Source organism: Xiphias gladius, chromosome 4 (genome assembly GCF_016859285.1).
Source record: "Xiphias gladius isolate SHS-SW01 ecotype Sanya breed wild chromosome 4, ASM1685928v1, whole genome shotgun sequence".
NCBI classification, from domain to species: Eukaryota; Metazoa; Chordata; class Actinopteri; order Istiophoriformes; family Xiphiidae; genus Xiphias; species Xiphias gladius.
Window position 1 is genome coordinate 17,605,207 of NC_053403.1, and position 25,054 is coordinate 17,630,260.

The window sequence follows — 25,054 nt, forward strand, 5'->3', positions numbered from 1 at the left end:
AGTTACATTTTTTATTTTGGAGAACTTGAGGCTCGTGTAGCAGGATGTTTGCTTAACAGTTTCAGCCTTTGTTTTGGCTCATCGGTTCGTTTTGGTACTCTTTCTTCGGTGGGGAGTTTTGGAAGTAGTGTAATTACTCCGTTACGGCGGGTGTTATTTTTATACTCGAAATACTCTTTTAGTTGAGCTCAGGCTAATATCGATTCGCTGTTTGATAAGCGCGGCAGCAATGGCTAATTTGGGACCGGCAGTTCAGGTTTGCTTGCGCTCAGACCGATGTCTCTCAGCGGGATAGACAAATGATTTCACTGTGAATTCTCCGTCGTCGAGGCTGCCAAGAGCCGAGACACAGCTGTCAAAAGTAAGAAGTTAGTTAGCTTAGCTGTTGTTTTGCTTATGTTATGGTTTTCTCCTCTGCAGTTGTTTTGAAAGTGTTTTGTACCAGTGTTTTGCCGTTCACATAACGTTAGCTAGTATCCAATCTTACTGGTCGGTAACCAGCTAGTTACTTAGCGCTGAGTTGACGGGTTTTTAGTGTAGAAGTTAAAGTTATCAAAACAAGCAGTTTCCACATTTGGCAAAGGACTATACTCACTTCTGTACATCGCCGAAATTGATACTAATTACCGGGTAATAAAGTAAGACCGTTTCTTAAAAACCTGTTGCTGTCTTTCAGCTTGTTTCTGCCGCCAATCTTTGTAAGTGCCTGTGTCAACAATGGAGACCACTCAGGTGACTCTGACTGTCAGAGGAGACACATCCCCAGGTATGGCTGTTAAACGTGACTGTAGACACAACTTAAGATAACGGAACTAGAACGTGGTCTTTGGCCTTGGAAGTTGTCATTTGCCGTTAACATAGATGTCTAGTTGTAAAGTGTTTTTATTTTGCCAAAAGATCACTCTATCTCCCTCCACATATTGAAGTCATTATTTTAGTTGTGATGTGTATACGTGAACGTCTTCCACACAGTTTAGTAAGGTTCCTAGGAGAAATGGAGGAGGTTAAAATTGTGAAAATATTATTGCCAAGTTTGCACACATTTATTTAACACTAGGCCGTAACTTGTAAGATGACTTGCGGCCCATGTCAGGATTTCCTTGTTGCAGCAGACATCTCAAATGTGTTTAAATCAAAATATCATCGTGGTTGTTATAAATGTCGGTCGTATTTGTATTTCACTTTATTTTATTCATTTACTTTTTTGTTGTTGCTGTTACATCTACGGAGTTACATCAGGTAACAGGTCAGTTTGAACATTTCTAGGTGAGGTGATTGCTGTTGTTGGTAGCTGTGAAGCCCTGGGATGCTGGAGCCATCAAAAAGCTGTGACCTTAAATCCTGATACTAATGATGGGTAGGTTAACCTTTGTGTAATGCCTCACTCGTTAAAAACATGCTTCTAAAATATGACAGTATGTGGTTTTCTCTATCATGTTGCATGCAAGTAGTGGTTTGCTTTTCTTACAATTTTTCCCTTCTAAAACATTTATGTGTATGTGTATTCCCCTATAGAAATACATGGACTACAACAATCACTCTACCTAAAGGTGTTGTTACCAAGTACCGCTATTTCAGAGGCTTCTTTCTGGAGTCAAAGGTGAGCAGAGTTTCCTTTCTGTATAGTGGTATAGTTTTATAAATTACTGATTTATTTGCTCACAATTGTAATAGAAAGCTGTATTGATTGTTACTTGTTAAAAAGACAAATAGTGTTCAATTCAAGGCCAAAGTAAATTGAAAGTAAATGTCAGTATTGTTGTGTGTTTTGTGATGTGATGATGTCAGGTTTTTGTTTTCTGTCAGCTGATACCTTTCCTTTTATAGCTCATCAACAGGAAGGGGTGAAACATGTTATCTTTGTTCTTCTCTGTTGCACTGACTTTCAAAGCGTGTGTTGGAGAGCACTAGATTTGCCACTGTTGTTAAGATAGGATTACTTACAAGATTTGTGTATCATTTTTCCTACATGTCTATTTATGCCCTTAGAAACAATCCTATGTTTGTCTTGTGTAATGACCAGCCCCAGGACAACTGCCAACCGGCTTGCTTAAATCTAAGCACGTGAGCATTACGCAAGCGTCTGCTGAGACCATCTGTATATAGATGTACACAAATGTATCAGGGATCAAATTTCCCTGAAAAGAAAGAGACGGAAAATGTGTCGGACATTCCCTGGAAAAATGTTGTGGTATCTAGCTCTCTCCTAGTATTGCTGTGTTATTATTATTATTACTATTATTATTATTATATATTCCAAGGGCAGAGCTCACATTGTGTGAGACTAAAGGCCTGCTTGTGACTTGACCTCTTCTTGTTTTTGTGCCGTGTTGTTAGTTAGATGCCTAACTTAGTAAATTGCAAAGGCGCAAATTTCATGTGAGTTGAAACATGGCATTGGCTCACAATTGCTGATGCAATGTTTAAAGAAGTCAACATTTCCCTTTGTGGTGAGGTATTCATGCAGTCTGAGTTATGTTTGAAATTTTAAGAAGTAGAAGTTACTCCATACCTGTGGGAAAAAATGTAGCAGCAATATAAACTTTTTTTTTTTTTTTTTAAATTTTTTGTTATTCATTGACCACATTTTTCGTAATTGCAGAATGGAGCCGTGTTAGGTACTTTATCCTCAGTGGAATATTGTATTCAACTCTAGAATCATTTAATTAAATGGCAGAGGTAAAAAAGAGTTGCTACACACATATCATTGCTATAGTCAATGATGGCTTTACAGATAAAGAGAGCAGCTTAATGTGTAACTAAACTCCAAGTTCTTTTTTCTTCACTAACAAATCCACTTTTCAGATTTCAATCCATGCTGGCTGACTGCCCTAGCTGGGGATTGGTGACTATAGCAGCTCTAATTCCTTCCTAACACCCTGGTCCAAAGACAGCTTTGAGACCTCCCCTAAAGTAGTTCAATGTATCTGATTTGTAAACCCTAACACTGTGCCAAACATTGCAATTGCAGAGTGCAGGTGGTCCCTGTCAAGTGATAGTCAATATGTGGGAGACCCATCATCAGCCCCGCACGATGATCCCCACAGGTATAGAACAATAAAAAACGGTGCACAGTGTGGTTGGTTTGGTAAAGTGTGTCATACTCAAATCCCCTATAGACCTCCCATTCCCTGCCCTAGCACTGTATTTAAAAGCTTCCCATCAGCAGTAATGTATAGTCAGTTCTTGCTCATCCTACTGAAGAAGAAGGTTAATATTTCAGGGTTAGCCAAACTGACCTTTTGTTTGTTGTTTTGGGCAACACTAAGTTAAAATTAACATACCGCTGCCTGACTGCAGAGTTTCCTCCTCAAACACTGTAATTTTACTGGTAGCCCCTGGAACCGCTTTTGTGGCAGTGTGTATATGCTTTGACAAAGCTCAGGGACAACACTTGCCGGAATAATCTATAGCCATAGAGGAAACACTGCAGTGCAGTAGATGTCATGACCTGATATAATAGACCTCTCTAGTTAAAACCCCATTGTGCTGGCCTAACACAGACAAAGCTCATTCAAAATGAGCTTGATAGGAAGAATAGTTACAGTCTGCTTGATGTCTTTTTTGACCCCAGCATGTCACCCCATCCCTGTTTTTTTTTTTTCTTTCTTTCTTTTAGAAAATCTTTGCTAAAATGCTTTTCCGACTTGCATACGAATTTTTTAAAAATATGAAGATAATTTTTGTATTCAATCCTGAGTGTTTTGTTTGATGAACATTGATAAACATCCTGCTAAATTGACCCTAATGACATGCTCATACTCAGAGTTCTAGTTAAAGTAAACAAATGTATTTTATTGCTGAGTGGACTCTTACATTTGAGGCACATTACATTAAGAGCAAACCAATGGAGGCTTAAATTTGGCATATTGTTTCAAGAGTTCAAAATGAGGAAAACACGGAAAAGCTCTGGTTTGATCTTTCCTCCAGTTTTGTACTGTTAAGATTCTTTTATCCTGTTTCTAATGTCTTTTTCCTTTATTGCAGCATCACACCTGAATATTGATGATGGGCAATTTGGAATTAACAGTAAGTGTGATTTGTAAAAAAAAAAAAAATAAAAAAAAAAATTCAGTGACCACTTAACTGCAAACAAGTGTAACTAAGGAACTTTCTGCTTTAAATACCTGCTGTGGGTTTACACTATGTAAAAGCTCCATGAGATAGAAGTATTTTAATACTAAATTGCTTACTGACGTGCTTAATCTTTCAGGATAACTGAAAGCCCTTTAGGCCACCCTGCAGTCACTTCCTCTGTTTTCTACAGCAGAGGTTTTGAGGTCGTTCATTATAACAGAGCAGTTCCCTGGTTGGCATTCATAGGAAACAAAGTGGATTTAGATCGTCGTCAAATGCAGATGCTTCCTTTCTGTGTCCTCCCTTTTCTATAGATGGGGTGAATTGTGTTGACTCTGGGTGGCTCACTTGCCAGACAGAGATTCGCCTACGTCTGCACTATTCTAAGATGTCTCCGGTGTCCATCACTAAAAAGAAATTCAAGAAGTCTCGCTTCAGGTAGGGATGAAACCAAAGTCTATTTTAACACCAGCCAGAGAAAGTTCTACTTGAAAGCGACATGAGACTGGTCATTACAGTGCTACTTTTACCCTACCTGTCTGTCACCAAAGAGTCACAGAAGTCCTGCATTCATAATTATAGTAAGAGAAGGAAAAATTACAACCTATATTGATTTAACCTTTTATTTAAGCTGTGATCCATTTTCTTTTATAATTGAATGCGGCTTTCAATATGACTGTATCTGTCTATTTACTCTTTATTTTACCTACCTATCCAGGATCAAGCTGACATTGGAGGGCATTGAGGAGGAGGAAGATGAAGAGGAAGATGCACTCAGTCCTTCATCTTGGAACAAGATGACCACAACTCTGGAGATCAGTATGATCAGTGCGAATGGCTATAAGTCGCGTCACTCGCAGCCTGAGTGTGGGTATGCCCTGGAGCCCTCCCAGTGGACGGAGTACAGTATCCACACCATGGACCCAGACAACCTAGAGCTCACCTTTGAGTTCTTTGAGGTAATAACTCATGGGAATACTGCCTCTGATACACCAGTAAACCATTTCTTAAAAAGATATAAATTTGTATTCTTGACTTACAAATACAAGTGAAAAAGGAAGAACAAGTCAGGCATCACAATTAAATTTATGTGGTTTTATTTGATGAGAATTATAGAAATCTCATACCTTTGTTTGCAGGAGGATCTGAGTGAGCATGTTGTCCAGGGGGATGCTCATCCAGGACATGTAGGCACAGCATGCCTTCTCTCCTCCTCTTTTTTGGAGAGTGGCAAAGACATTGGAGTAGTCACACTTCCCATAATGGGTCGAAATTTCCGACAGACCATCGGGAAAGTTAGAGGTAAGATTTAGTACGAAAGAATTCCACACTGGCTAACAATGATCTGACTGGCACATGGAAAAACCTGTTCACCTAATTTGTTACTCTGTTCTAGTGGATTACCTGGTGATTCGGCCCATCCAGGAGCTGCAGTGTGACATGAGTTCCTCGTTCACCAAGTACTGGAAGAAAAGAAGTACTCTGGATGTGGGTCACAGAGGAGCTGGCAGCACACATGCAGCCAAGTGGGTCATAACAACAGTCTTTGACTTGAATAGGATAGAGTGCTTTGCATATAGAAAATACAATTTTAAAAAATATTAGTGAATAGCAGAACAATGTGTCTCAATGCATGTCCTGCATTTGTTCCCTTTCAAAAAAATTGTTTTCTAATTTCTATTTTACAGGCACCACAGAGTCAGGGAGAACACAATAGCCTCATTCAAAAGCGCCGCCAAGCATGTAAGTTAAGCATATGATTAATTCATGAGTAAATATTTACCTTTAAAGATTACTTTTGCCTAAAAAAAAATGTTAATTGTATACACGTAGGGTGCAGCCTATGTAGAGTTTGATGTTCACCTCTCCAAGGATGCTGTTCCTATTGTATACCATGATCTGACATGCTGCATATCCACCAAGAAGGTAAATTTAAGGACTGTTGTACTTGATGGACATATAAAAGTGACTTACAGTATGAAGTGTTAAAAACCTCTTGTAATTTATCTGAAATGTTTTCTTCTTTATTGGTATTTTTACTTTCCATTAAATAATCATCACTTGACCATACATTTAGGAAAGTGGCAAGCATAAACAAATGTATGTCACTACTTAAAACAATAAATATAATTATTTTATAATTCTATCTCCTTGACAGAAAAATGACAAGACTTCACTGGAGCTCATTGAGGTGCCAGTCAAAGACCTGACATTTGATCAGCTGCAGCTTCTAAAGGTAAAAACCTGGAATGATTGCCGAAAAAATATGCAAATGAGACCCAAGTTGATTTAAACCTTTGTTACCCTTGTGATGAAAGTTGACAGTCACTAATACTAGTCATAGCCTTGCTTTCGTTGCTGTGAGAAGTCAAAATGTCTGTTATTAGCTTAGTGCCCTACAGTTTGGAAATGAATAAAACGACAGAAGGAACAGTCAACAAATGTATGTCTAGACATTAATTATAGTTGCACTGTCACACAGAGTACCTACTTAACAGTAGTTGTGTAACTGTGTCTCCCATCAGACAATTGAGAATTTCAGGGATTTTTTCTTCTTTTACCAACTCCTTTTATATAACCGTGAACCGAAACAAACAACTGAAACTACCCCACCCTCATCTACCAAGCCCTTCTGGTACTATGGAAATGGAGTGATGGAGTGATCACAGAAGTGATAGAATGTTTCATAATATAGTAATTTTTCTTACTTATTGAGAAGATCATGTTTGTTTTGTTATGTTTTGTCGCACAGCTGGCCCATGTCACTGCGATGAAAGGATATGATAACAAAGGTATGCGCTTAGTGGTAGTGTTTTGTTTTTTTCTAAAGAGCCGTAGGCCCTCATCTTGCATCACAGCAAAGTGGCTTTGAATGTAAACTAGGTCAGCAGATAATTTGTGTGACATGCAAGATCAGTCCTCTGTTTTGTTTTTGGTTCAGATCTGCTGGACGATGAAGACGAAATTGATGAGCATCAGCCATTCCCCTCACTCTCACAGGTAAATTACTTTATGGTGATCATCATCATCAAATAACTTGTCAAATCAGTATGAGTCGTTCCCCTTACCTTCACAAATAGATGAACAGTAAAACCAAGAACTCACTACCCGCCTATCTATTGGTAGTATCTGCTGATGGCACTGTTGCTGTGAATTGGTTAAATAGCCAATGGATCCATCAATTACTTATCAATTATTCCCTACATTTTTCATACCTCTTTTACAGATCTTTCAGGCTATTCCTGAGCATGTGGGTTTCAACATTGAGCTCAAATGGATCTGCCAAATGAAGGTGATTAATGGTGTATTGCAACAATTACTTTGATTGAATGAGTCATTGTGAAATAATAACTTTTTTCTCAATAAACCGATTTGATTAATGTTTTGTATTGACAGGATGGGTCATGGGACGGCAACCTATCATCCTACTTCAACATGAATACCTTCCTCGACGTTGTCCTGTCTTGTGTTCTGCAGAAAGGCGGCAAAAGGCGTATCGTCTTCTCTTGCTTCGACCCAGATATCTGCACCATGTAAGCACAATTGGCAACTAAGGATAAAGTATGCTCAGATTTGATCAGACTGTAAAAATTGCATACTATTGAGAAACACAATAACCTTACGTGGCAATAGAGTTATTGACTTGCATACTTTAAATACTTAAATTTAATAGAATGGTAATGTTGATCACTATACATGATAACAGCAGTTCGGTTTCAGTCAGATTACATTAGCACATTTGAAACTATCACTCATCTCAGAATGTGAAAATGCTTAAAAGGTTCTTGCTCTTTACAAATAAGTTTTGAAGACAAGCCAAGTTAGCCAGTAAACGGATGCTGTGTCTTCAGGGTATAGTTAGAAATAAGTGCTCTCCCGCACTGACATCTTTTCATGTTTCTTTCAGGGTGCGTCATAAACAGAACAAGTACCCCATCCTCTTTCTTACTCAGGGAATTTCAGACAGGTATCCTGAACTGATGGACATCCGCTCCCAGACCACTCAGATTGCCATAAGTTTTGCCCAGAGTGAGAACATTCTGGTGAGCAGTTGTAGCTAAATATTTATCATAATGTATCCACTGAATTTTAAACATTTTGTATAACTTCTACATAAACATTTAATGAAAAGGTAGTTTTGCACTAACTGTTTTCAAAATGCTACAGCTGAATAGCTGAATTCAATGTGTGATTTACATTTTGTAAGCACTATTCTATATCTAATAGAAGGTCTAGGCAAACGCATGTAATGCTATTGTGAGACAATCCAATGGGAAGGCATTATTTAGGGCATGAAACTATCTCTTCACCCTTACCAGTTAAAGCAAAATGTCATCAGTTCTGTGCTAGTTTTAGTGCACAAATTTGGACACTGTTATTATAATACGGTGTAATTGTAATCAAATCCCTATATCAAAAAATAGCAGGATTTGTACTTTAAAAGGATATTTGACTTGTATTGGAATAAGATGCACTAATCATTGCTCATTGCTGGAGTGCCCTTGAGTGAAGGATTTACAGAAATAGCCCACCACCCTCACATCAAAACAACATTCTACATAACAAACAAGTAAGCTATCATAGCTCTGTGTCAGTTGTCTTGAAGACATCCTCCATGGTCTTTGCGGGGACAAAAAAATCTTACACAGCATAATCTGACATCACTTGATTTATTGAAGGCACATTTGGAGCTGAATTATCTTACTTGTTATGTATTATGAGGACATACAGACTATACCCATGTTTAAGCCAACATTAGAGTTAGTAGATAAGAAGGGAATTTTATTTTGAGATGAACTAAACAAAAATAAACAAGACAGCTTTTTTCTCATTGGACTTCCTTGGCTACTCCTTTAGGGAATCAGTGCTCACACCGAAGAGCTGCTAAAGAACCTTACCTTTATTGGGGATGCCCAGTCTAAAGGCCTAGTGGTGTTCAGCTGGGGAGATGACAACAACGACCATGAGACCAGAAGGAAGCTGAGAGAGCAGGGAATTGATGGGCTCATCTATGATAGGTAGGTTGTAATGTGACATGCTTATCTGTGGCTGCCTTTTGGCTCCTTAAGACCTCAATGCTTATAGTGTAGACTAGAAGCACACAGACCCAAACACAAACAACCACCACCCACCGTTTATGTTCAGTGTAAGGTGGCAGTGCAGTCAAAAGTGAGATTATTTTGAACCTATATTTTTGCTAAACAATTTATTCTAATTAATTTCCTGCTATTTCTGTTATGATAAACCTTCTCATACTTTTGTTTCCTGCTACAATTGCCACCTGTGACCCAACACCCTGTACTGCAAACTGTACAGTACACCCTGTGCTAAATTATTGTACAGGGCTTTCAGTTTTATAAATTTGGTTACTGCATTCACAGTGCTGCTCCTTGTCAGGCCACTTTATGATTACAAGGCGTTTTTTTTTTTTTTATCTGGAGTCGTTCAGGATTCAACGTTATATAATCACGCTTTGGCAGACATGTTAATCATTTGGCACCTGCCACAGCTGCTGATGAAAATGGTTTGATTATTCATTGAACATTTTGTCTGTGAGTGTGAAAATGATACACAAGATGTGCCAGTGCTGTTACATAAAGCATGGGTCTCTAGCAGGGTGAACTAGTTTTATCTGGTCTCACCAGAGCTGTGCGGTCAACAGAGCCTGTTTGCTCAGCTGTTTCAGTTCTGTGTTTCACTATACCGTGACATTTACTCTATATTAATGTTTGGACTTGGCCAAGACTTTTAAGGACCGCTGCAGAATGCAGACTATAGGCTCTAGACTCTGTTACAACCCACTAGTGCCTGAAGTTTCCACATGTAACTTCATTTAACATCTCGAATCATAACACTTGACATCTCCAGGTTGTTGTTATAACTTTGCCTCTCTTTTTGCAGAATTTGTGAATGCTTGGTGCCATATTTTGACTCAAGTTCTTCAGATTCCCGTAATGTCTCTCTGATTCCTGTCTGTGTTTTGTTAATTTACTCACTCTACAACTCTTGGCTGGTTTTTGGTTTCCCCCCTCAAATACTGCCTGAAAGTCCATATCTTACTCATTAAAATGCAGCAGGAACAAAATAATGTTCCTTGACAATGATGCAAGACGGTTGACTTCTCATACAGTGCAGCGCAAAAGTTTTAGGCACTACAAGTAAAGTGAGGAAGTTTTCAAAAATAATGCCACAAATAGTTTTTTATTTATCAGTTAATTTCATACAAAGTGCAGTAAACAGAAAAAACCTAAATCAAAACAATATTTGGTGTGACCACCCTTTTGCCTTTAAAACAGCATGAATTCTCCTAGGTACATTTGTACATAGTTTTTCAAGGTACTTGGCAGGTAGGTTGTTCCAGGCATCATGGAGAACTCGCCATAGTTCTTCTGTGGATTTAGACTGTCTCAGTGTCTTCTGCCTCTTCATGTGATCCCAGTCTGACTCCGTGACGTTAACAGCAGGGCTCTGTGGGGGCCAGACCATCTGTTGCAGGGCTCCTTATTTCTCCTTGCCACTGAAAATAGTTCTAAATGACTCTAGTTGTATGTTTGAGGTCATTGTCATGCGGCTGAATGAAATTGGGACCGATCAAATGTCTCTGATGGTATTTTGTGATGAATAGGAATCTAAATATCTTAAGTGCCTAAAACTCTTTGCACAGAATTATATGTGCGACGCCTTAATAGTACAGTACTTGATGTTTCAGTGATAATGGTTGTTTCAGCTTTTTGGATTTTCTTAAAACTTTGATCATACTAAACATGGTTGTTTGATTGGTCAACTGCCCTGTTTATCATTTCTGAGGCCTCCTTATCTTATGCTTACTATGATGCACAGTAATATTCAACTTAATTTTTGAAGCAAAAGAGGCACCAAGAGTGAATGGCTTGTTTAGTGCATGAGACAGTGTTCCTTGACATATTGGCTTCTGTATGAACCAAAAATATGTATTTGCATTTGTCTTAAATAACCTTGATCCAAGAGACATTTAATCATTTTAAGCCTCATGTGAATAGCTATTCACCTCTCAGACACTTTGTCAGATGTCACATCATTTTTTTCATAAGTATATTTTCTATTATTTGCACCTATTAAGTTTGTGGAGGATCTGCTTGTACCGCAGTTTGGTTTCTTTACAAAAGGGCTGATTGCACTGGATGATCTTTGTAGGCTTGAAAATATGTTGTACTGCTCTGTCTTCATTTGGTGAAGCCTTTAGCAGCTTGCCTCATGAAATTAGTTGAGCAGAATCAGAATATCTTGCCTGAAAAAAGTCTTACATTTGCCACTTTGAATTACTGGGCTCACAAGGCTTACTATGACCTTCCTCCTATGAGCATGTTCACTTCAAGAGATCGGGTTGGTTGGAGTTCACCCTCCCAGACATTTGGTAGTTTGACACGTGGCACTCTGTCCAAGAGTTCAACTTCTGTTATAAATATTTGCTGGCCCTGATCCCATCCATGGCTTGAACCCAAACCTTAATCACCTTTAAAGCATTTAATTGATAGAGCTCATTGTAGAGAATACACAGCCTCAGAAGAGTGGCTCACTGGGGGACCATATTTTCTTCAACACATAATCCGATGTCATGTAGCACATGAATAAAATTTGTCCTACACGTAAGCCTGAATAGCTGTGATAGATGTACTGTACCTCCATGACAGTTTGTTTTAAGTTACCAGAACAGTGTCTATCATTGTCCATGTGGGGATGGAATGATGCTTTTGTTTTCCATGCTTGACTGGTGAGGATGTTGGCCATACATGGGACTTGACCTGATAGCATGGAGTTATTCTGCTTCAGTTTCAGTTATTGTAAAGGTGAGCCACCTGATTAAAACTAATAAGCTGGGACGCAGCCCAAAGTAATCTTGCTAACCCACTAATAATCATATTTTACAAGTCATGTCCTTGGGCGTTGCTTCACAAAACGCGGCACATGCCAGGCACGTTAAAAGCGAGGTGCCCTGAACGTACAGATCACATCCAAAATCTTCGTAACTCATTAAAAACAATTAGAAAAGGTTGTCAAAATGGAAACCAGTGCAATCATCCCCCTAACCAAAATGAATGCATCAGTTATTTCCGTTTTCATTAACATGGGTGCATGAAAAAAAAAAAGTGTGGAACTACTGTATGCTAAAATTAACCTTTTGCTAGAAGCAGAACTGGGGTAGTGTTTTTGCATCTTGCCCAATTCTACTATTCTTTTTCACTCAGATCAGATAAAATTCTAAAAATATTAAAATGACTCTATAAACCTTAATTATGTGATGGAATTCTATTATTATTATTATAAAGTTAGTCCTAACAATTTTTTTTTCCCACAGGACTACTCAGTAGTGCTAGGCGATAATTCAGTATTATCATTTAGCAACTATCAGTGGTTTGTATCATGATAGTATAATCAGACCATCATATCCTAATGTGTAATTGCTTCACAAAATCATGCTTAAATGATCGCTTCCCAACAAATTGTAATTTAATGTAACAGAATGAGTGAAATGGTCCAAGTTTTGTCTGATGTGATGTATCACACTTAAACTTGATTATCTCAGAAACGATTTTACATGTGCCATATTATGATGTGCAGTATTTACAGTAGATATTGGGAAATATTCTTACTATTGTTGTGATGAACTGAATACTATTCAACCAGATCACCAAGCCCTACCACTCATCTCTACTCAACTCTGCTATCACATTGGTTTTTGAATGACAGACCATATTCAAAGAACCTCGTGAGGCACCAGTATACACTACTGACCGCTCATCTGACTGAAGCATGTCTCCTCTTTTTCCTTTTAGCATCTGTGAGGACCAAGGAGAGCAGCCAAATATCTTCCAAGTAGAGGAGCAACACTCCCTGCAGGAGGTTATTACAGAGGAGACCCTAAAGAGCTCCACCTGTTCCTGCTACTCAATTCCCTGCTCCATGGGTCCCTGCATTGCCTCCAAGGTCCGTGCTGGTAGCGCCGAGTCCGATTCTGGCCTCAGCTCCTCATAAACACGCCTAAACTACCTTTCAATAGACCTCACTGCGCACACAGTCAAGATGACCAGGCTCAAAAATAACAGACCAGGTTTGTGTATATATTTTAAAATGGACTGAAAATTTTGACAAGATTTATCATTTGTTTCCACCTTCATATGTGATCGCAAAAATAAAACCACTTAAACCCTCTCCAATCAACTCAGTTAAAGATTTTGTCTATTGTAATGTCATGTATCTTCACAGGAAGTTTGTTATTTATGTTTTCTGTTAAAATAGGTGGATAGTTTGCCAAAACATATAGGCAGTCATGCACATGTTTTTCAACAACCAGTTTAGGGATCAGAACAGTATGCAAAGAGGTCAGCCAATATATTTCAACATTTCATAGTCTAAGTGCTAAGGGGTTAATGTATAATATTTTACGGGTGTAAAAGGATGGCAAGCTTTATGTTGTAAAGTTAATGATGATGTGGGATTATGCTGTTTTTCTGTTTTTGCTGTTATCTCTTTCCATGCATGTAGCCATGATCTTAATTGTTACTTTCATTGTCTCAAATAGCAATGAGTAATAGCTGCTGATTGCTATTTCACAGAAATAATTTGTGAGTGTGTCTAGCAATTCCATTGCTGGGTTAGGTTTGCATACTTCACACAGTACAAGAAGATGTGCATTTGCCATTACTGAATGCTCACTTCTTGGTGGATAGATGACAGCACTTAGAGGAAGTCTACAGGACTGATTAATTTCCTCTTGAATTCACTGTTGAAAGTACTCACTTCTCTCCAGGCCTTCGAACTCCTGCTTATTGACTTTTAGGGATTATTTGCTACTATTGTTAATTACACACTGCATGCATACTGGATGTACTGTATCCTTTATTCCTTTTATCTTCTTGATTTGAGGAAAAGCAGAATGTTTTATTTGCGACAGTGCACACATACCACAGCCTTAAGGGGGAAAAATCCTGTTTGTTTCTGTTTCTTGCCTTTTGTTTCAGAATCACCAATACCTCACTCATCATCTATTACAAAAGACTTGAGTTAGGTAGGATGCCTGTATAGAACAAACAAATACTTCTACACTTTGTATAAATCCTATTTCACTTCAGAACACAGCAGATTATTTTGGCACAAATTACACTTGAAATAATTCATCATTTGAGAATTAAAATGTGTAGTAGTATAGTATAACACAAATGGTAATGCTGAATTTTGAACACAGCAACACACATCCATTTATAGTATACTGTCTATATTTGTCTTATTGCACAATCTCTAAACTACAAACTAATGATGGAGTCATGCATGATCTGTATATCTTTATGAATGAATAACCAGGGAGAATGGGGGGAAAAAATCTAGTGTGTAATATTAACTGCCACTTCAGGACAGAAGTGTGTATATGGTAATGTAAATAAAATCAATACCTATATTTGTTTATTTTCTCTTTGGCTTTTTTCTCTTTCTCATCACTTTTTTTTCTCATCACTTTTTTTGGTATACATTTACCTCTTCTGTAGGTGTGTCTTGCTTATCAAGAAAAAGAGTGATTGTTTTGAGTAACTAGGAGATTGTATTTGAATCGTTGTTCTGAATTTATCTGCCTTTTGCTCTTTTACTTAAAGGCTTCACAGTGATAGTACTGTACTGCCATTAACAAGACACTAAGATAAAACTTTCAACTACTTCTGACATGTAGTTACAGATCATCTGAATTATTCACAATACTAACCTTTAAACAATAGGTTCTACAAGTTCTAAAAGAATTTGTCAGTAACTTTAAGCAATATCTCATCATCAGCATGCTGATGACAGCTTGGTTGGTTATGTGAAGCACGTGTTATCAACCCATATCTTAAATATAAAGAGGACTTTAAATTGAACATATGCAATGATTTCTATTGCTTTTTGTCTCCTGGTTGATTCTCTGAATCCAGTTTTGGCGTGTTAGACCGATCAAACAGGATGGTTTCTAAATACCAGCCTGTGTCAACAGAAACTCTGACATAAAGTTTGGATAATTATCCCATTAGAACTAAAAATGTGATACTTAGTAAAAGTTGCACCCTAATTGGCTTCTTTGCTATCTAATATTATGAAATAAGGTAAATACAGTGGGGCTTAGGAATTTTTAATAGGTGTAATTTTTTTTGACATACTGCAGACATTTTTGACCATTTAATCAACAAGTCAAAAATTATAAGTGATTGATCAGTCAGTTGTGAGAAATAGTTCATTTTAGCCTGACAGTTGGTAATATTAGTGACTTGGGATTTTAAGCTAGAGTATGTTTGTTTCCATTTACACGTATAGGTAAGGTAAGGATAAGCGGCTGTATCAGTAGCTGCTTTGCCCTGCAGGTATAGGCCTACTCCACACAGCCCACAGCCATATAACACTGCTGGTACTGCAGTTTAGACATTACAATAGTTAATGATTGATCAGATAACACAAACACGCTCAGTAGTGGTAGGCACAACTAATGAAAGGTTTTCCTTCTTATCTCAGGGTGACTGTCTTAGGCAGTGGTTATCAGAGTAGACCTTGAAACTGATTTATCACTGATCAATTTTTTTTACTTGTAACTGCCTGGGCTATTTCAGAAAGCTTAAGATAAAAGAATATAAACATCCTTTACCACCCACTGGAATTTTGAACTACAAGGAGACCTCTTTGGTTTAGGTTACAGGTTTCTAAGCCCATTTGGAGACCATGTCAGGTTTAAGTAAACTGGGATAAACCTTTTTCACTACAGGAAAAGCAGGAAACATGTAATAACAACATCAACAATGGCTGCTTTGCTTTTTTTCCTCTTATTATGTGTGCCAGGGCGTGGGCCTTATTGTGCATGCTGACTCTGAGGCACTCCCAAGTTTTTCTCAAGTAAAACTACAGAAATACAAGGAAACTGTGCTTGAAAGAATCAAAAGCAAAAGTGCACTTTTCAGAGTGGGCTCTTTTAGACTGTTTTATACCACTATTACTGATGCATTAACATGTAAGTTCATGTTATGGTTGTAGCAGGTTGAGGTGGAGCTTATTTTATATTAGTTTTACTCCTCAACATGCAACGTTTTTATAAATGAATGCTTTGTACATAAAATGTAATGTTTATCTGCAAAGTGAATAAAAAGAGGTATAATGGAGTGAAAAAGTACAATATTTCCATCTGAAATGCAGTGGTGTGGAATAAAAAAAAATGGACCCAAGAAATGTACTGGAGTGAATGTCAGTTACTTTCCACTACTGGTTGTAATGAACCTTAGTTGTGTCACCTGGGCTTTTCCTGTCATTTCAAATGTCCACCATGAAAAGGCCTCTTAAAAACCATGACCATTAAGACATGGTAAAATCCATGAAGCTTCATTAACTTTTGCATAACTACAGTATGACGTGAAAAGTAATGGGAAGTTTACTTACATCTTGTGTCCACCTAAAAAATTGTCCCTATTCCTCAAAATTAATACTTACGAAGAAAACGTTTGGCCTCAAAATTTATTCGCCTAATTGGGACTCAAGCAAGAGGATCCCGAGTCAGTTTTAATGTTTTAGCGCCCTCTACTGTACAGAGAAGCAACGTACACTGATTGTGTTGCCTCTTTAGGATTTTTCGGACGATAAAATATTCTAGTGAAGAGAAAATAAAATGTGATTTGATATTGTGACACATTTAATGACAAAAATAAACTGAACATTAAATATATTTTCGCGATTTGCCATCAGATATTACGTAACACTGATATAAAAATAGCTTCATGTTTCACTGGGAGTTGTAGTTTATTTTTGCCTTGAAGCCAACTGTGTTTTGGCGTATGGCACTCCAACTCCCACGATGCCACGGTACTCGCATAAATTACTAGCTGGTGCACGCCCACGCGAAATAAACCCATCGACTGTAATCCTCACTGTACACAACTGAATCCTTTGCGGGTATTGTCTGCCTCATTTTACGCTTGTTCGAAATACAGCAAAGAAATGGACAACTCCGGGAAAGACAAGGAAGCAGTTCAGCTAATGGCCGACGCTGACAAAAAAGTCAAGTCCTCTGGCTCTTTTTTGGGAGGGATGTTTGGAGGGTAAGACGGCACTGCACCAAAGAACAGACAGCTAGCAAGCGTTAAGTACGGCATCAAAGTTGGCACGCAGCCCATTTCTATACAGACATAAATTCAGATAGTCCTCCGTACGTTAACAGGCATCACACGTGACAGTGAGTGCAATAATTCTTGCAAGTCAGTTAGCTAAGTTAGCTGTTATCACTGTGAACATGCCAGCAGATCACGACTCATTGCTGGACCGAGCGTTGGTCTAGAAGCTGCTCATTAGACTATATCGAGCTAACTTAGAGGGTTAAAAAAATATCTACTTTGACTTTATATACAGCCTTTCTGTGGTTTCACCCAGTTTCCGCATTATGAGAGTCTGCATATATATCAATATACAGTATGTTGTATATACTGAACAGTTGATTTCTATATGGTGCCATTTAAATTCAGGTCCAGGGATTTGTTTTCATATTTTAGTCTAAAAACACCGTTTTTTCTGGAAAACACCCTCTTGTGAAAGAACCAAACACACTATCTTCTGACCTAACGTAATAATCCCCAAGGCAGTGACCATGAATCTATTACTTTTAATACAGCACTGTGTACATTATGAATGATTACAAAATAGTTACTTCTATCAGTGCACTCATTGACACCTGAGTGAATCCCCTAAACATAAAGACCCAAGGTTTCTGACGGGATGAAGTACAGGGCGAACCTCCATAATGGCAGATGCTGTTCTGCGAGTCATGCTGAAGGTTTTAGCAATCCCACTCAGCCTGTTTGTTTCAGATTAAGATTTCAGATTTTAATTGAACATACACCATGATGGTAGGGGGTAACCAACAACATATACAGTACAGTAATAACAATATCAGGTATAAAGTGCAACAAAAATTACTGAAACAGAGGCTATCAAGACTATCAAGAAGGCAACTCACTTACAAGATTTGGCTTGTCTGACAAGAAATAACAAAATTAATTTAAAGATAGACGACACATACTTTTACTTATTATTCATTATGCCTATATCCTTAAATTAAAAAAAAAATAAAGCTTCTCGTTTCCGAAATGATTAGCATTGCAAAGATTGCAGACACTCTGATTTTTATCCAACACTTTATAGATTATATATAGACTTATAGACTATATATAGATTATTATAGACTTTGGTAGATACCAATGACCTTGATGAGTGCCTTAAAATTGTGTTATTTATATCTAATAAATGCATGCCACCTTATATCTGAATATTTTGCCATATAACAGAGATAGAGCAAAGAAAGCTTTGTTTGTTTCCCTGGGCCCAAAATACAAAAAGCCAGCAGTTATTGTCATGTGTAACTGCATCTTTTTTCCTAAAGCTCTGTCTTACGTGACCCCAAGATGGTACTGTTCAGCAGTTCTTGTGCATGATAACTCTTGTCAGGCTTTATTCTGGCAATTCTGTGGCTGACCAAGCAGTGATGTAATCCTCTGCCATGACTGAATGGCCAGAGTATTATTACAACTACAGGGAGCTCCCAGGGGTCCACTTCCTGTCATAGAGGGATCGAAATCTGTAGTGCCTGTGTAGAGAGATTTATTTAAGCCAGTCCACCAATCTGAGCATTGCATCACCGTGAGAAATGCAACCGTGTGGCTCGCTGTACAGTTCATCACACCATGATGCCATTTAGGGATAATTTATTAGACAACATGTTGGCCAGATTGATTTTTACCTTTACCTTAGTATGCCATAGCTTGTATGAACATTTGTATTATATTCAGTTTGTTTAAAACATTTTTCTTTTTTCTTTTGGTTTCTAGAGGACATCACAAAGTGGAAGAGGCATGTGAGATGTACTGCAGAGCGGCCAACATGTTCAAGATGGCCAAAAACTGGAGTGGTGCGATTGACTGTTTTCTTCTTAAGATATCCAACTTTTCAATTTCAACACACTTGAGAGGCTGTAGGATTATGTGCTGTTTTTTGGCTCTATAACTGCAAGGTGCAGCACTTGTGAAGGGGCCACCAGTCAAAAGGTGGAATAATGTGCATAAATTAGAGTGTAAGCGAAATCCAAAGTATACAGTATGTATGCATGAAATTTTCTCTTCTTTTTTCCTGTCTTCAGCTGCTGGAAATGCATTTTGCAAGGCCGCACGCCTCCATATGCAGCTGCAGAACAAACATGACTGTGCCACCAGTTTCATCGATGCAGGGAATGCTTACAAGAAGTCTGACCCTAATGGTAAGAGATGCCTGACTGAGTTCAATCCTGACTTCACTCCACCTCTAACACTATTTAACTCATAAAAACTCTAATCCAACTCTGACCTTTATACTGTGCAAGTTAATTTAACATTGACTGTACATTTGGACGCAATATAATTATTGCAGTAATTTATTGTAAAATTTGAAAATATATATTAGCTATCACTGTCTAAAACACTAATCATTTAGAGTGTTTTCATGAATACTGTTTTGTAGTAAAGTTGAGTACCTAGAGGATTTCCATACACAGCAGTGGGGAGATGAGACTATACAAGTTGGACATATCCTCTGACAGGAACTTAATCAAATTTCCTGAGATGAGTCATCGTAGATCAAGTGTTTTTCTAGATTACCAAAGAAATTTGTATCCCGAAACTGAATCCTCAGATTGTTGACAGGAAATCAGGCCAGTTCAACACTAAGTCTCTAGGTACGAGGCTGTATTTTACTAAGCTTCAATTTTTACAAGCTTCCTTAGTTGCTTTGCTGTTGATATTTCAAGCGATTGATCATGTAAGAGCTATTGCTCTTGAATTGCTGGGCATTTACCATTAGTTTATAGCGCTCTTTGTTCTCTCTGTGGCCTCATCTAATATTCTCCTAAGCATATATGTGTCCATTGGTGTTGGGGGAGGGTAGCTGGCTGCGGTATTTGGTTTGTAGATAGAAGAGGAGGGTTTTGCTTGTGGCTTTTATGTTTTGTATCTAGTATCTGACTAAAAGCAAAATATAATTGTATGTGTATATATATATATATATATATCAGATATTAACAAAACTAACCATGTCTAACTAATGTCTAACTGTTCCCTCCTCTTCCCTTTACGCTGCCAAAAGAGGCAATCAAGTGTTTAAATGCTGCCATCGATATATACACAGACATGGTAAGATGCACATAGAACGTGTCCATTTGTGTTCTAATCCACAACAGTAAATCTGGCCTTGGACTTAACAGAACTGGAAATCACATCATCTGGATAACTGACAATCTTCATACACACTGATGTCTCAGGCTGTCTCTGTCCACATATTCATAGCACACACCTACTTGTTATTCCTTTTAGTGAGGATTCATTTTAAAAACTAAAACCTTGTACACAGAAAGCCACATGCTGCTACTTGACCTCCCTTCTCTGCATAGATGCCTCCGATTGACTTGAGAGGCGTCTGTGGATAGATCCAGTTACTAATGATTTCTCCTCTCCTCGGCCTCCTCCCCCAGGGAAGATTCACCATCGCAGCCAAACACCACATCAGTATCGCAGAGATCTACGAGTCTGATCTGGTGGATATCGAAAAGGTACCATTACATTGTCAGAGGTTACCTAGTCAGATAATATTACTAATAATTATTCATACAACCATTATAAGGAATATTTGTTTTGAAAAACACTTAAGATTACAGTATTAGTTGTTTTTCTTTTGTTTAGGCTATTGCACATTATGAACAAGCAGCAGACTACTACAAAGGAGAAGAATCAAACAGGTAGTGTTCTCACTGTTTGTTTTACCAGACTAAAATGCTGTATATTATCTATATTATCTCTGTCTTTTTCTCAGCTCTAAAATCTGATGCTGCCATGTTGATGTGAGAGAAATTAAAGCAAAAAGTAATCGCAGTTTCCAAACACCATGACCCCTACTGTAAAAGTATAAGACTATATGTTTCAATAGAAAGAAAGGATTAGTAACTTAATAGAATAAAGCTCTAAGTATCAGTATTAGCTTTGATAGAGTTCTATTGATGTCAAGTACTGATCACTTATACAACTATTTACTGTAGCATCTTTTCCAGTGCAGTACATGTGTAGTACACTAATTTTTATTTTCCTAAACCTGATATAGTGAAAAAACTCTTGAAGACTAAAATTCAGTTTCAGTTTCTCTTTTTTTTTTCATTTTACCAATTTGAACAAGTGAATAGGTCGAAGAGAACCTAAAAGTTTCTTGCTTGCTGGATAGTTTCTATGCCAGCCTGCTTTCGGCTGTTGTTCACAGAAGCCTTTTGTAACACTTTGACGTTGCATAGGGAAAGCACAGCTGTCACCCATAGCATCAACAAGCATATGCAAGTCAGCCAACATGTACAGAAAAAAAAAAATACATGAAGCGCACTCATCATCGTTAGTGATTACATCTATGATTTCCCTGCTATGATATGTCAGAATATCTGCAGTGAAAATTGGCCTGTGTCCACAATACATAAGATCACCGATATAAAATACAGGGCAATATTTACAAGATTTTTGTATTGATTTCAGTGACCTCTCCCATGGAAGTGGAGAGTTTTCAGCATTTTAAAACAGAGCTTTTAGTGTAGTGATGTTTAACTTCTACCAAATTCCTTCTTCCCTTGAATGTTTTAAAAAGACAAAATATGGAGAATAAAAATTTTATTTATTTCAGCGTCACAACTGCTTCAGCTAAGAAGCTAATATGAATGAAGTTGTACTCTGAAAATGCTCAATCTTCAGCTCTATCACAGCTCCATTCTTGATTCACCTTTTTACTATCTAATATTACATGCTATTGAGCTACACATTTATAAACTCTTGAAATAATGGATAAATTGATTTCATGTACTCAATTTATACAGCTTTTATAGTTTGTCTAATATTAAATGTGTTGAGTATCTTTGTCTTAATAAACTTTTCTTTAGTTCTGCCAACAAGTGTCTGCTGAAGGTGGGGGCTTACTGTGCTCAGTTGGAGCAGTACCAGAAGGCTGTTGAGATCTACGAACAGGTGGGTACCACTCGAATTTGTGTGTCATGCTCGGACATTCTCCATCACCATTGACTTGGTAATGCTGACATTTGTAATACATTTTGCATGATTTAATTGTATCTAGGTTGGAGCCAACACGATGGACAACCCACTGCTGAAATACAGTGCCAAAGAGTATTTCTTCAAAGCCGCCCTCTGTCATTTCATTGTAGACGAGCTCAACGCTAAGGTGAGTTTATACCTTCCATTTTGGTTCAGTCTCAGGATTTGGGATGGGGATTTTTTAAATTTTAACACGCTGTGTCTCCGCAGATTGCTGTTGAAAAATATGAGGAGATGTTCCCGGCTTTTTCAGACTCTAGAGAATGCAAGTTGTTGAAGGTAATGCTAAGAACACTGAGAAATCTGATGGCCTACTTTTTCCCCCTTAATCTGTTCAGTTTCTATGAGTAACCTACATTTTTTTTGTCTTAACAGAAACTTCTTGAGGCGCATGAGGAACAGAACAGCGAGGCTTTCACAGAGGCAGTAAGTCTTGTATACACTATCAAAGTTTTCAAATTTTAAAATAGGGCCTTTGTGACTACAGAAATCCCACTGCCTCAGCTGTTGTAGTTTTGTTGGATCCCTTGTGTGTTCAGGAAAGTTGAAGGCTGGCTCTCAGGAATCCATTCAGTCTCCCTGGACTGTGTGTTTATGTGAAACTAGTACAGACTGATGTAGTGCATCACTGTTGCCGAGCTGAGCTCCTAAATCATTTTTCAAAGTTAACTCAAAGTCAGAGAGGCAGCCTTATCTCTGTGTCCCTTTTCCACCTGCAGGTAAAGGAGTTTGACTCAATCTCACGTCTGGACCAGTGGCACACAACCCTCCTGCTGCGCATCAAAAAGACCATCCAGGGTGATGAAGGAGATCTGAAATGAAAGAAATGTGGGTTACAAATGCAGCATGGAGGGACAAATCCATCGAGCATGCTTTCACACAAACAAACAGACACTCACCTCACTGTGTATAGTATCTGGAGAGGAGTGTCTGCTGATGATTTAGAATATTCCATTGCTCACTGCTATACTGTCGTATATACTGAGTATTATCTTTGCTTTCCTTATGAGCAAATCTGAATCTAGTCAGAATGTAAATCCTCTTGCCCTCACCTCTGTCTAGAGGATTGCTGCATACCTTTTTCTGATGAAATCTGTCCTGGAGGATTTCATAGCGGTATATTGTATTGAAACTAATGTTAGTATTGACGACAAGCACTGCATGTTTTGTACAATTATTGTTTCCTAGTCAGATGCAGCTGTTTTGTTTTTTTTTAAATCAAGTTTTAGATATTTCAGTCATTTAAATGTTTCAGTTTGTTGTACATAAGATTATCGTGGTGTGTATAGACTTAAAGAATGTACTATTGTCTTAATTTGTATTGTGTTGATATAGAAGAGAACGATTAAATCAGTCATGATTGTTCTTAAAACTCTTTACCATAAAAAAGGTTTTGGATTCCTTTTTATCATCCATGCAGAGAGACTCTTCTTGATGAGGGGCAATGATATGCACGAAGTGTAGACTGTTAAACATTTATACCTAATGACAACCTAATGTTTTTTCCGTACATATTCATGATTTTATTACTTTTGAGTTAATTTATTATTACTTTAGGATTTGTTGTCGTAATAATATTCAGTGTTTGAATCTGTAAGCTGAAATTTATAGGTTGCCTATGTGAAGTGTATTTTTGAATGAAAAGCACTGACATGGAAACCCTTACTCCTTATTCCCAGGGCAGTCATCTCTGGATAATCTGCATCATTAGTGACACATTTCTTGCTGTGTTGTGTTGTGAACTACTCGGTGAAGGTTTACTACTGCAGTGCACCTTCAAACTGGCCATTCGCTATGCATGTCATTGTGTATGGGTTAGTATTGTGTTACGTTCACTAGTGAGCAAGACCAAAGTTTTTACAAAAGGGTCAGTCGCCCAATGTATATAGCTTCTTCCAGACGGAAAGACAATGGACCTTGGATATGATGTGTATGCTTGTACGAATGGACAATAATAAAGGTATTATATCCCATACTGCCCTGCATTTTACCTTACATACAAGTGTGTATTGTAAGATTCATTCTGTCTTCAAAAAATCTTTTGTGTCCGCAAACCAACATTTCTGTGATGTGTAAGCCTATTGCCTTATTGCCCTATGTAAATACAGACATTTTATATTTTATGCGGGATGATCTAATAATTTATAAACGCTAAGCATAATTTCCAAGGTCGTGACCACGCTCAGGAATTGCTAGAACTTAACTAATACAATCAAACCAGGTAAAAGATATGAGTTGCCTTGATTAGGTGTTACATTGCATATCAAATAGCTTGCCTACAGAAACATTAATACTGAAAAACATTTTCAACACAGTGGTTTTTAATTGAGGCCTGATATTTTGTCCTCAATAATCCCAACTGTCTCCCGCTGCCCTTTGATGTCCACACATTTACAATTCAACATTTTCTTTACTAAAATAATGGTATAAAGCACTCTTTGCAGATAGTCTGATTAGTGAGAATCACAGCATTCTGATATAGTCATCTTGATTGTACAGCACTAATTACATCTCAGCAAGCTAAAGCTATTTTGCAAAATAACTTCAGTACTAGACATATTGCCAGCAGTGCAAGAACCTATACTGAGATGATAGCTGTGAGTTGTATCTATAAGGCTACTAAATACAATTTTTTGCTACAATTAAATTCATATATACATTTATTGATTTATTACATTCATCTGTGTATTATTCTTGCCGCTGCCTCAGATCTGCTGCCCCGTCTGACTGCAACCCGATACAGAAGCCTGTTAATAGTCTTAAATTAAAAAATCAATTTAATCAATCATCTGTTAGAGTGCACTATGTAACCTAGTTTTGACATGACTGTATCCTGTTTTTTACAC

At 37.8% G+C, this 25,054-nt stretch overlaps 2 protein-coding genes across 4 annotated transcripts; both read left to right on the forward strand.

Annotated features, from left to right (window-relative positions):
• Nucleotides 1–16,240, forward strand: gpcpd1 (glycerophosphocholine phosphodiesterase 1). 2 transcript variants are annotated; one of them, XM_040124939.1, is made up of 20 exons: nt 1–361; nt 677–766; nt 1,267–1,357; nt 1,516–1,600; nt 2,972–3,047; nt 3,988–4,029; nt 4,392–4,515; nt 4,796–5,036; nt 5,217–5,379; nt 5,474–5,603; nt 5,766–5,820; nt 5,911–6,003; nt 6,236–6,313; nt 6,830–6,869; nt 7,019–7,077; nt 7,304–7,369; nt 7,474–7,610; nt 7,985–8,120; nt 8,935–9,095; nt 12,891–16,240. In XM_040124939.1, the coding sequence occupies exons 2-20, from the start codon at nt 718–720 to the stop codon at nt 13,087–13,089; spliced, it is 2,025 nt and encodes a 674-aa protein (XP_039980873.1). In that variant the 5' UTR covers nt 1–361; nt 677–717; the 3' UTR covers nt 13,090–16,240. The 2 variants fall into 2 exon arrangements, with proteins under 2 accessions (XP_039980873.1, XP_039980874.1); XM_040124940.1 differs by lacking the exons at nt 1–361; nt 677–766; nt 1,267–1,357; nt 2,972–3,047.
• Nucleotides 16,241–16,973: 733 nt separating this feature from the next.
• On the forward strand, nt 16,974–24,175 carry napbb (N-ethylmaleimide-sensitive factor attachment protein, beta b). 2 transcript variants are annotated; one of them, XM_040126144.1, is made up of 11 exons: nt 16,974–17,153; nt 18,933–19,012; nt 19,241–19,357; nt 20,218–20,264; nt 20,603–20,680; nt 20,811–20,866; nt 22,040–22,124; nt 22,231–22,335; nt 22,419–22,487; nt 22,584–22,634; nt 22,928–24,175. In XM_040126144.1, exons 1-11 carry the CDS (start codon nt 17,053–17,055, stop codon nt 23,027–23,029), a joined length of 891 nt encoding a protein of 296 aa, XP_039982078.1. In that variant the 5' UTR covers nt 16,974–17,052; the 3' UTR covers nt 23,030–24,175. The 2 variants fall into 2 exon arrangements, with proteins under 2 accessions (XP_039982078.1, XP_039982079.1); XM_040126145.1 differs by lacking the exon at nt 20,218–20,264 and having other exon boundaries at nt 17,126–17,153.
• Nucleotides 24,176–25,054: the final 879 nt, after the last annotated feature.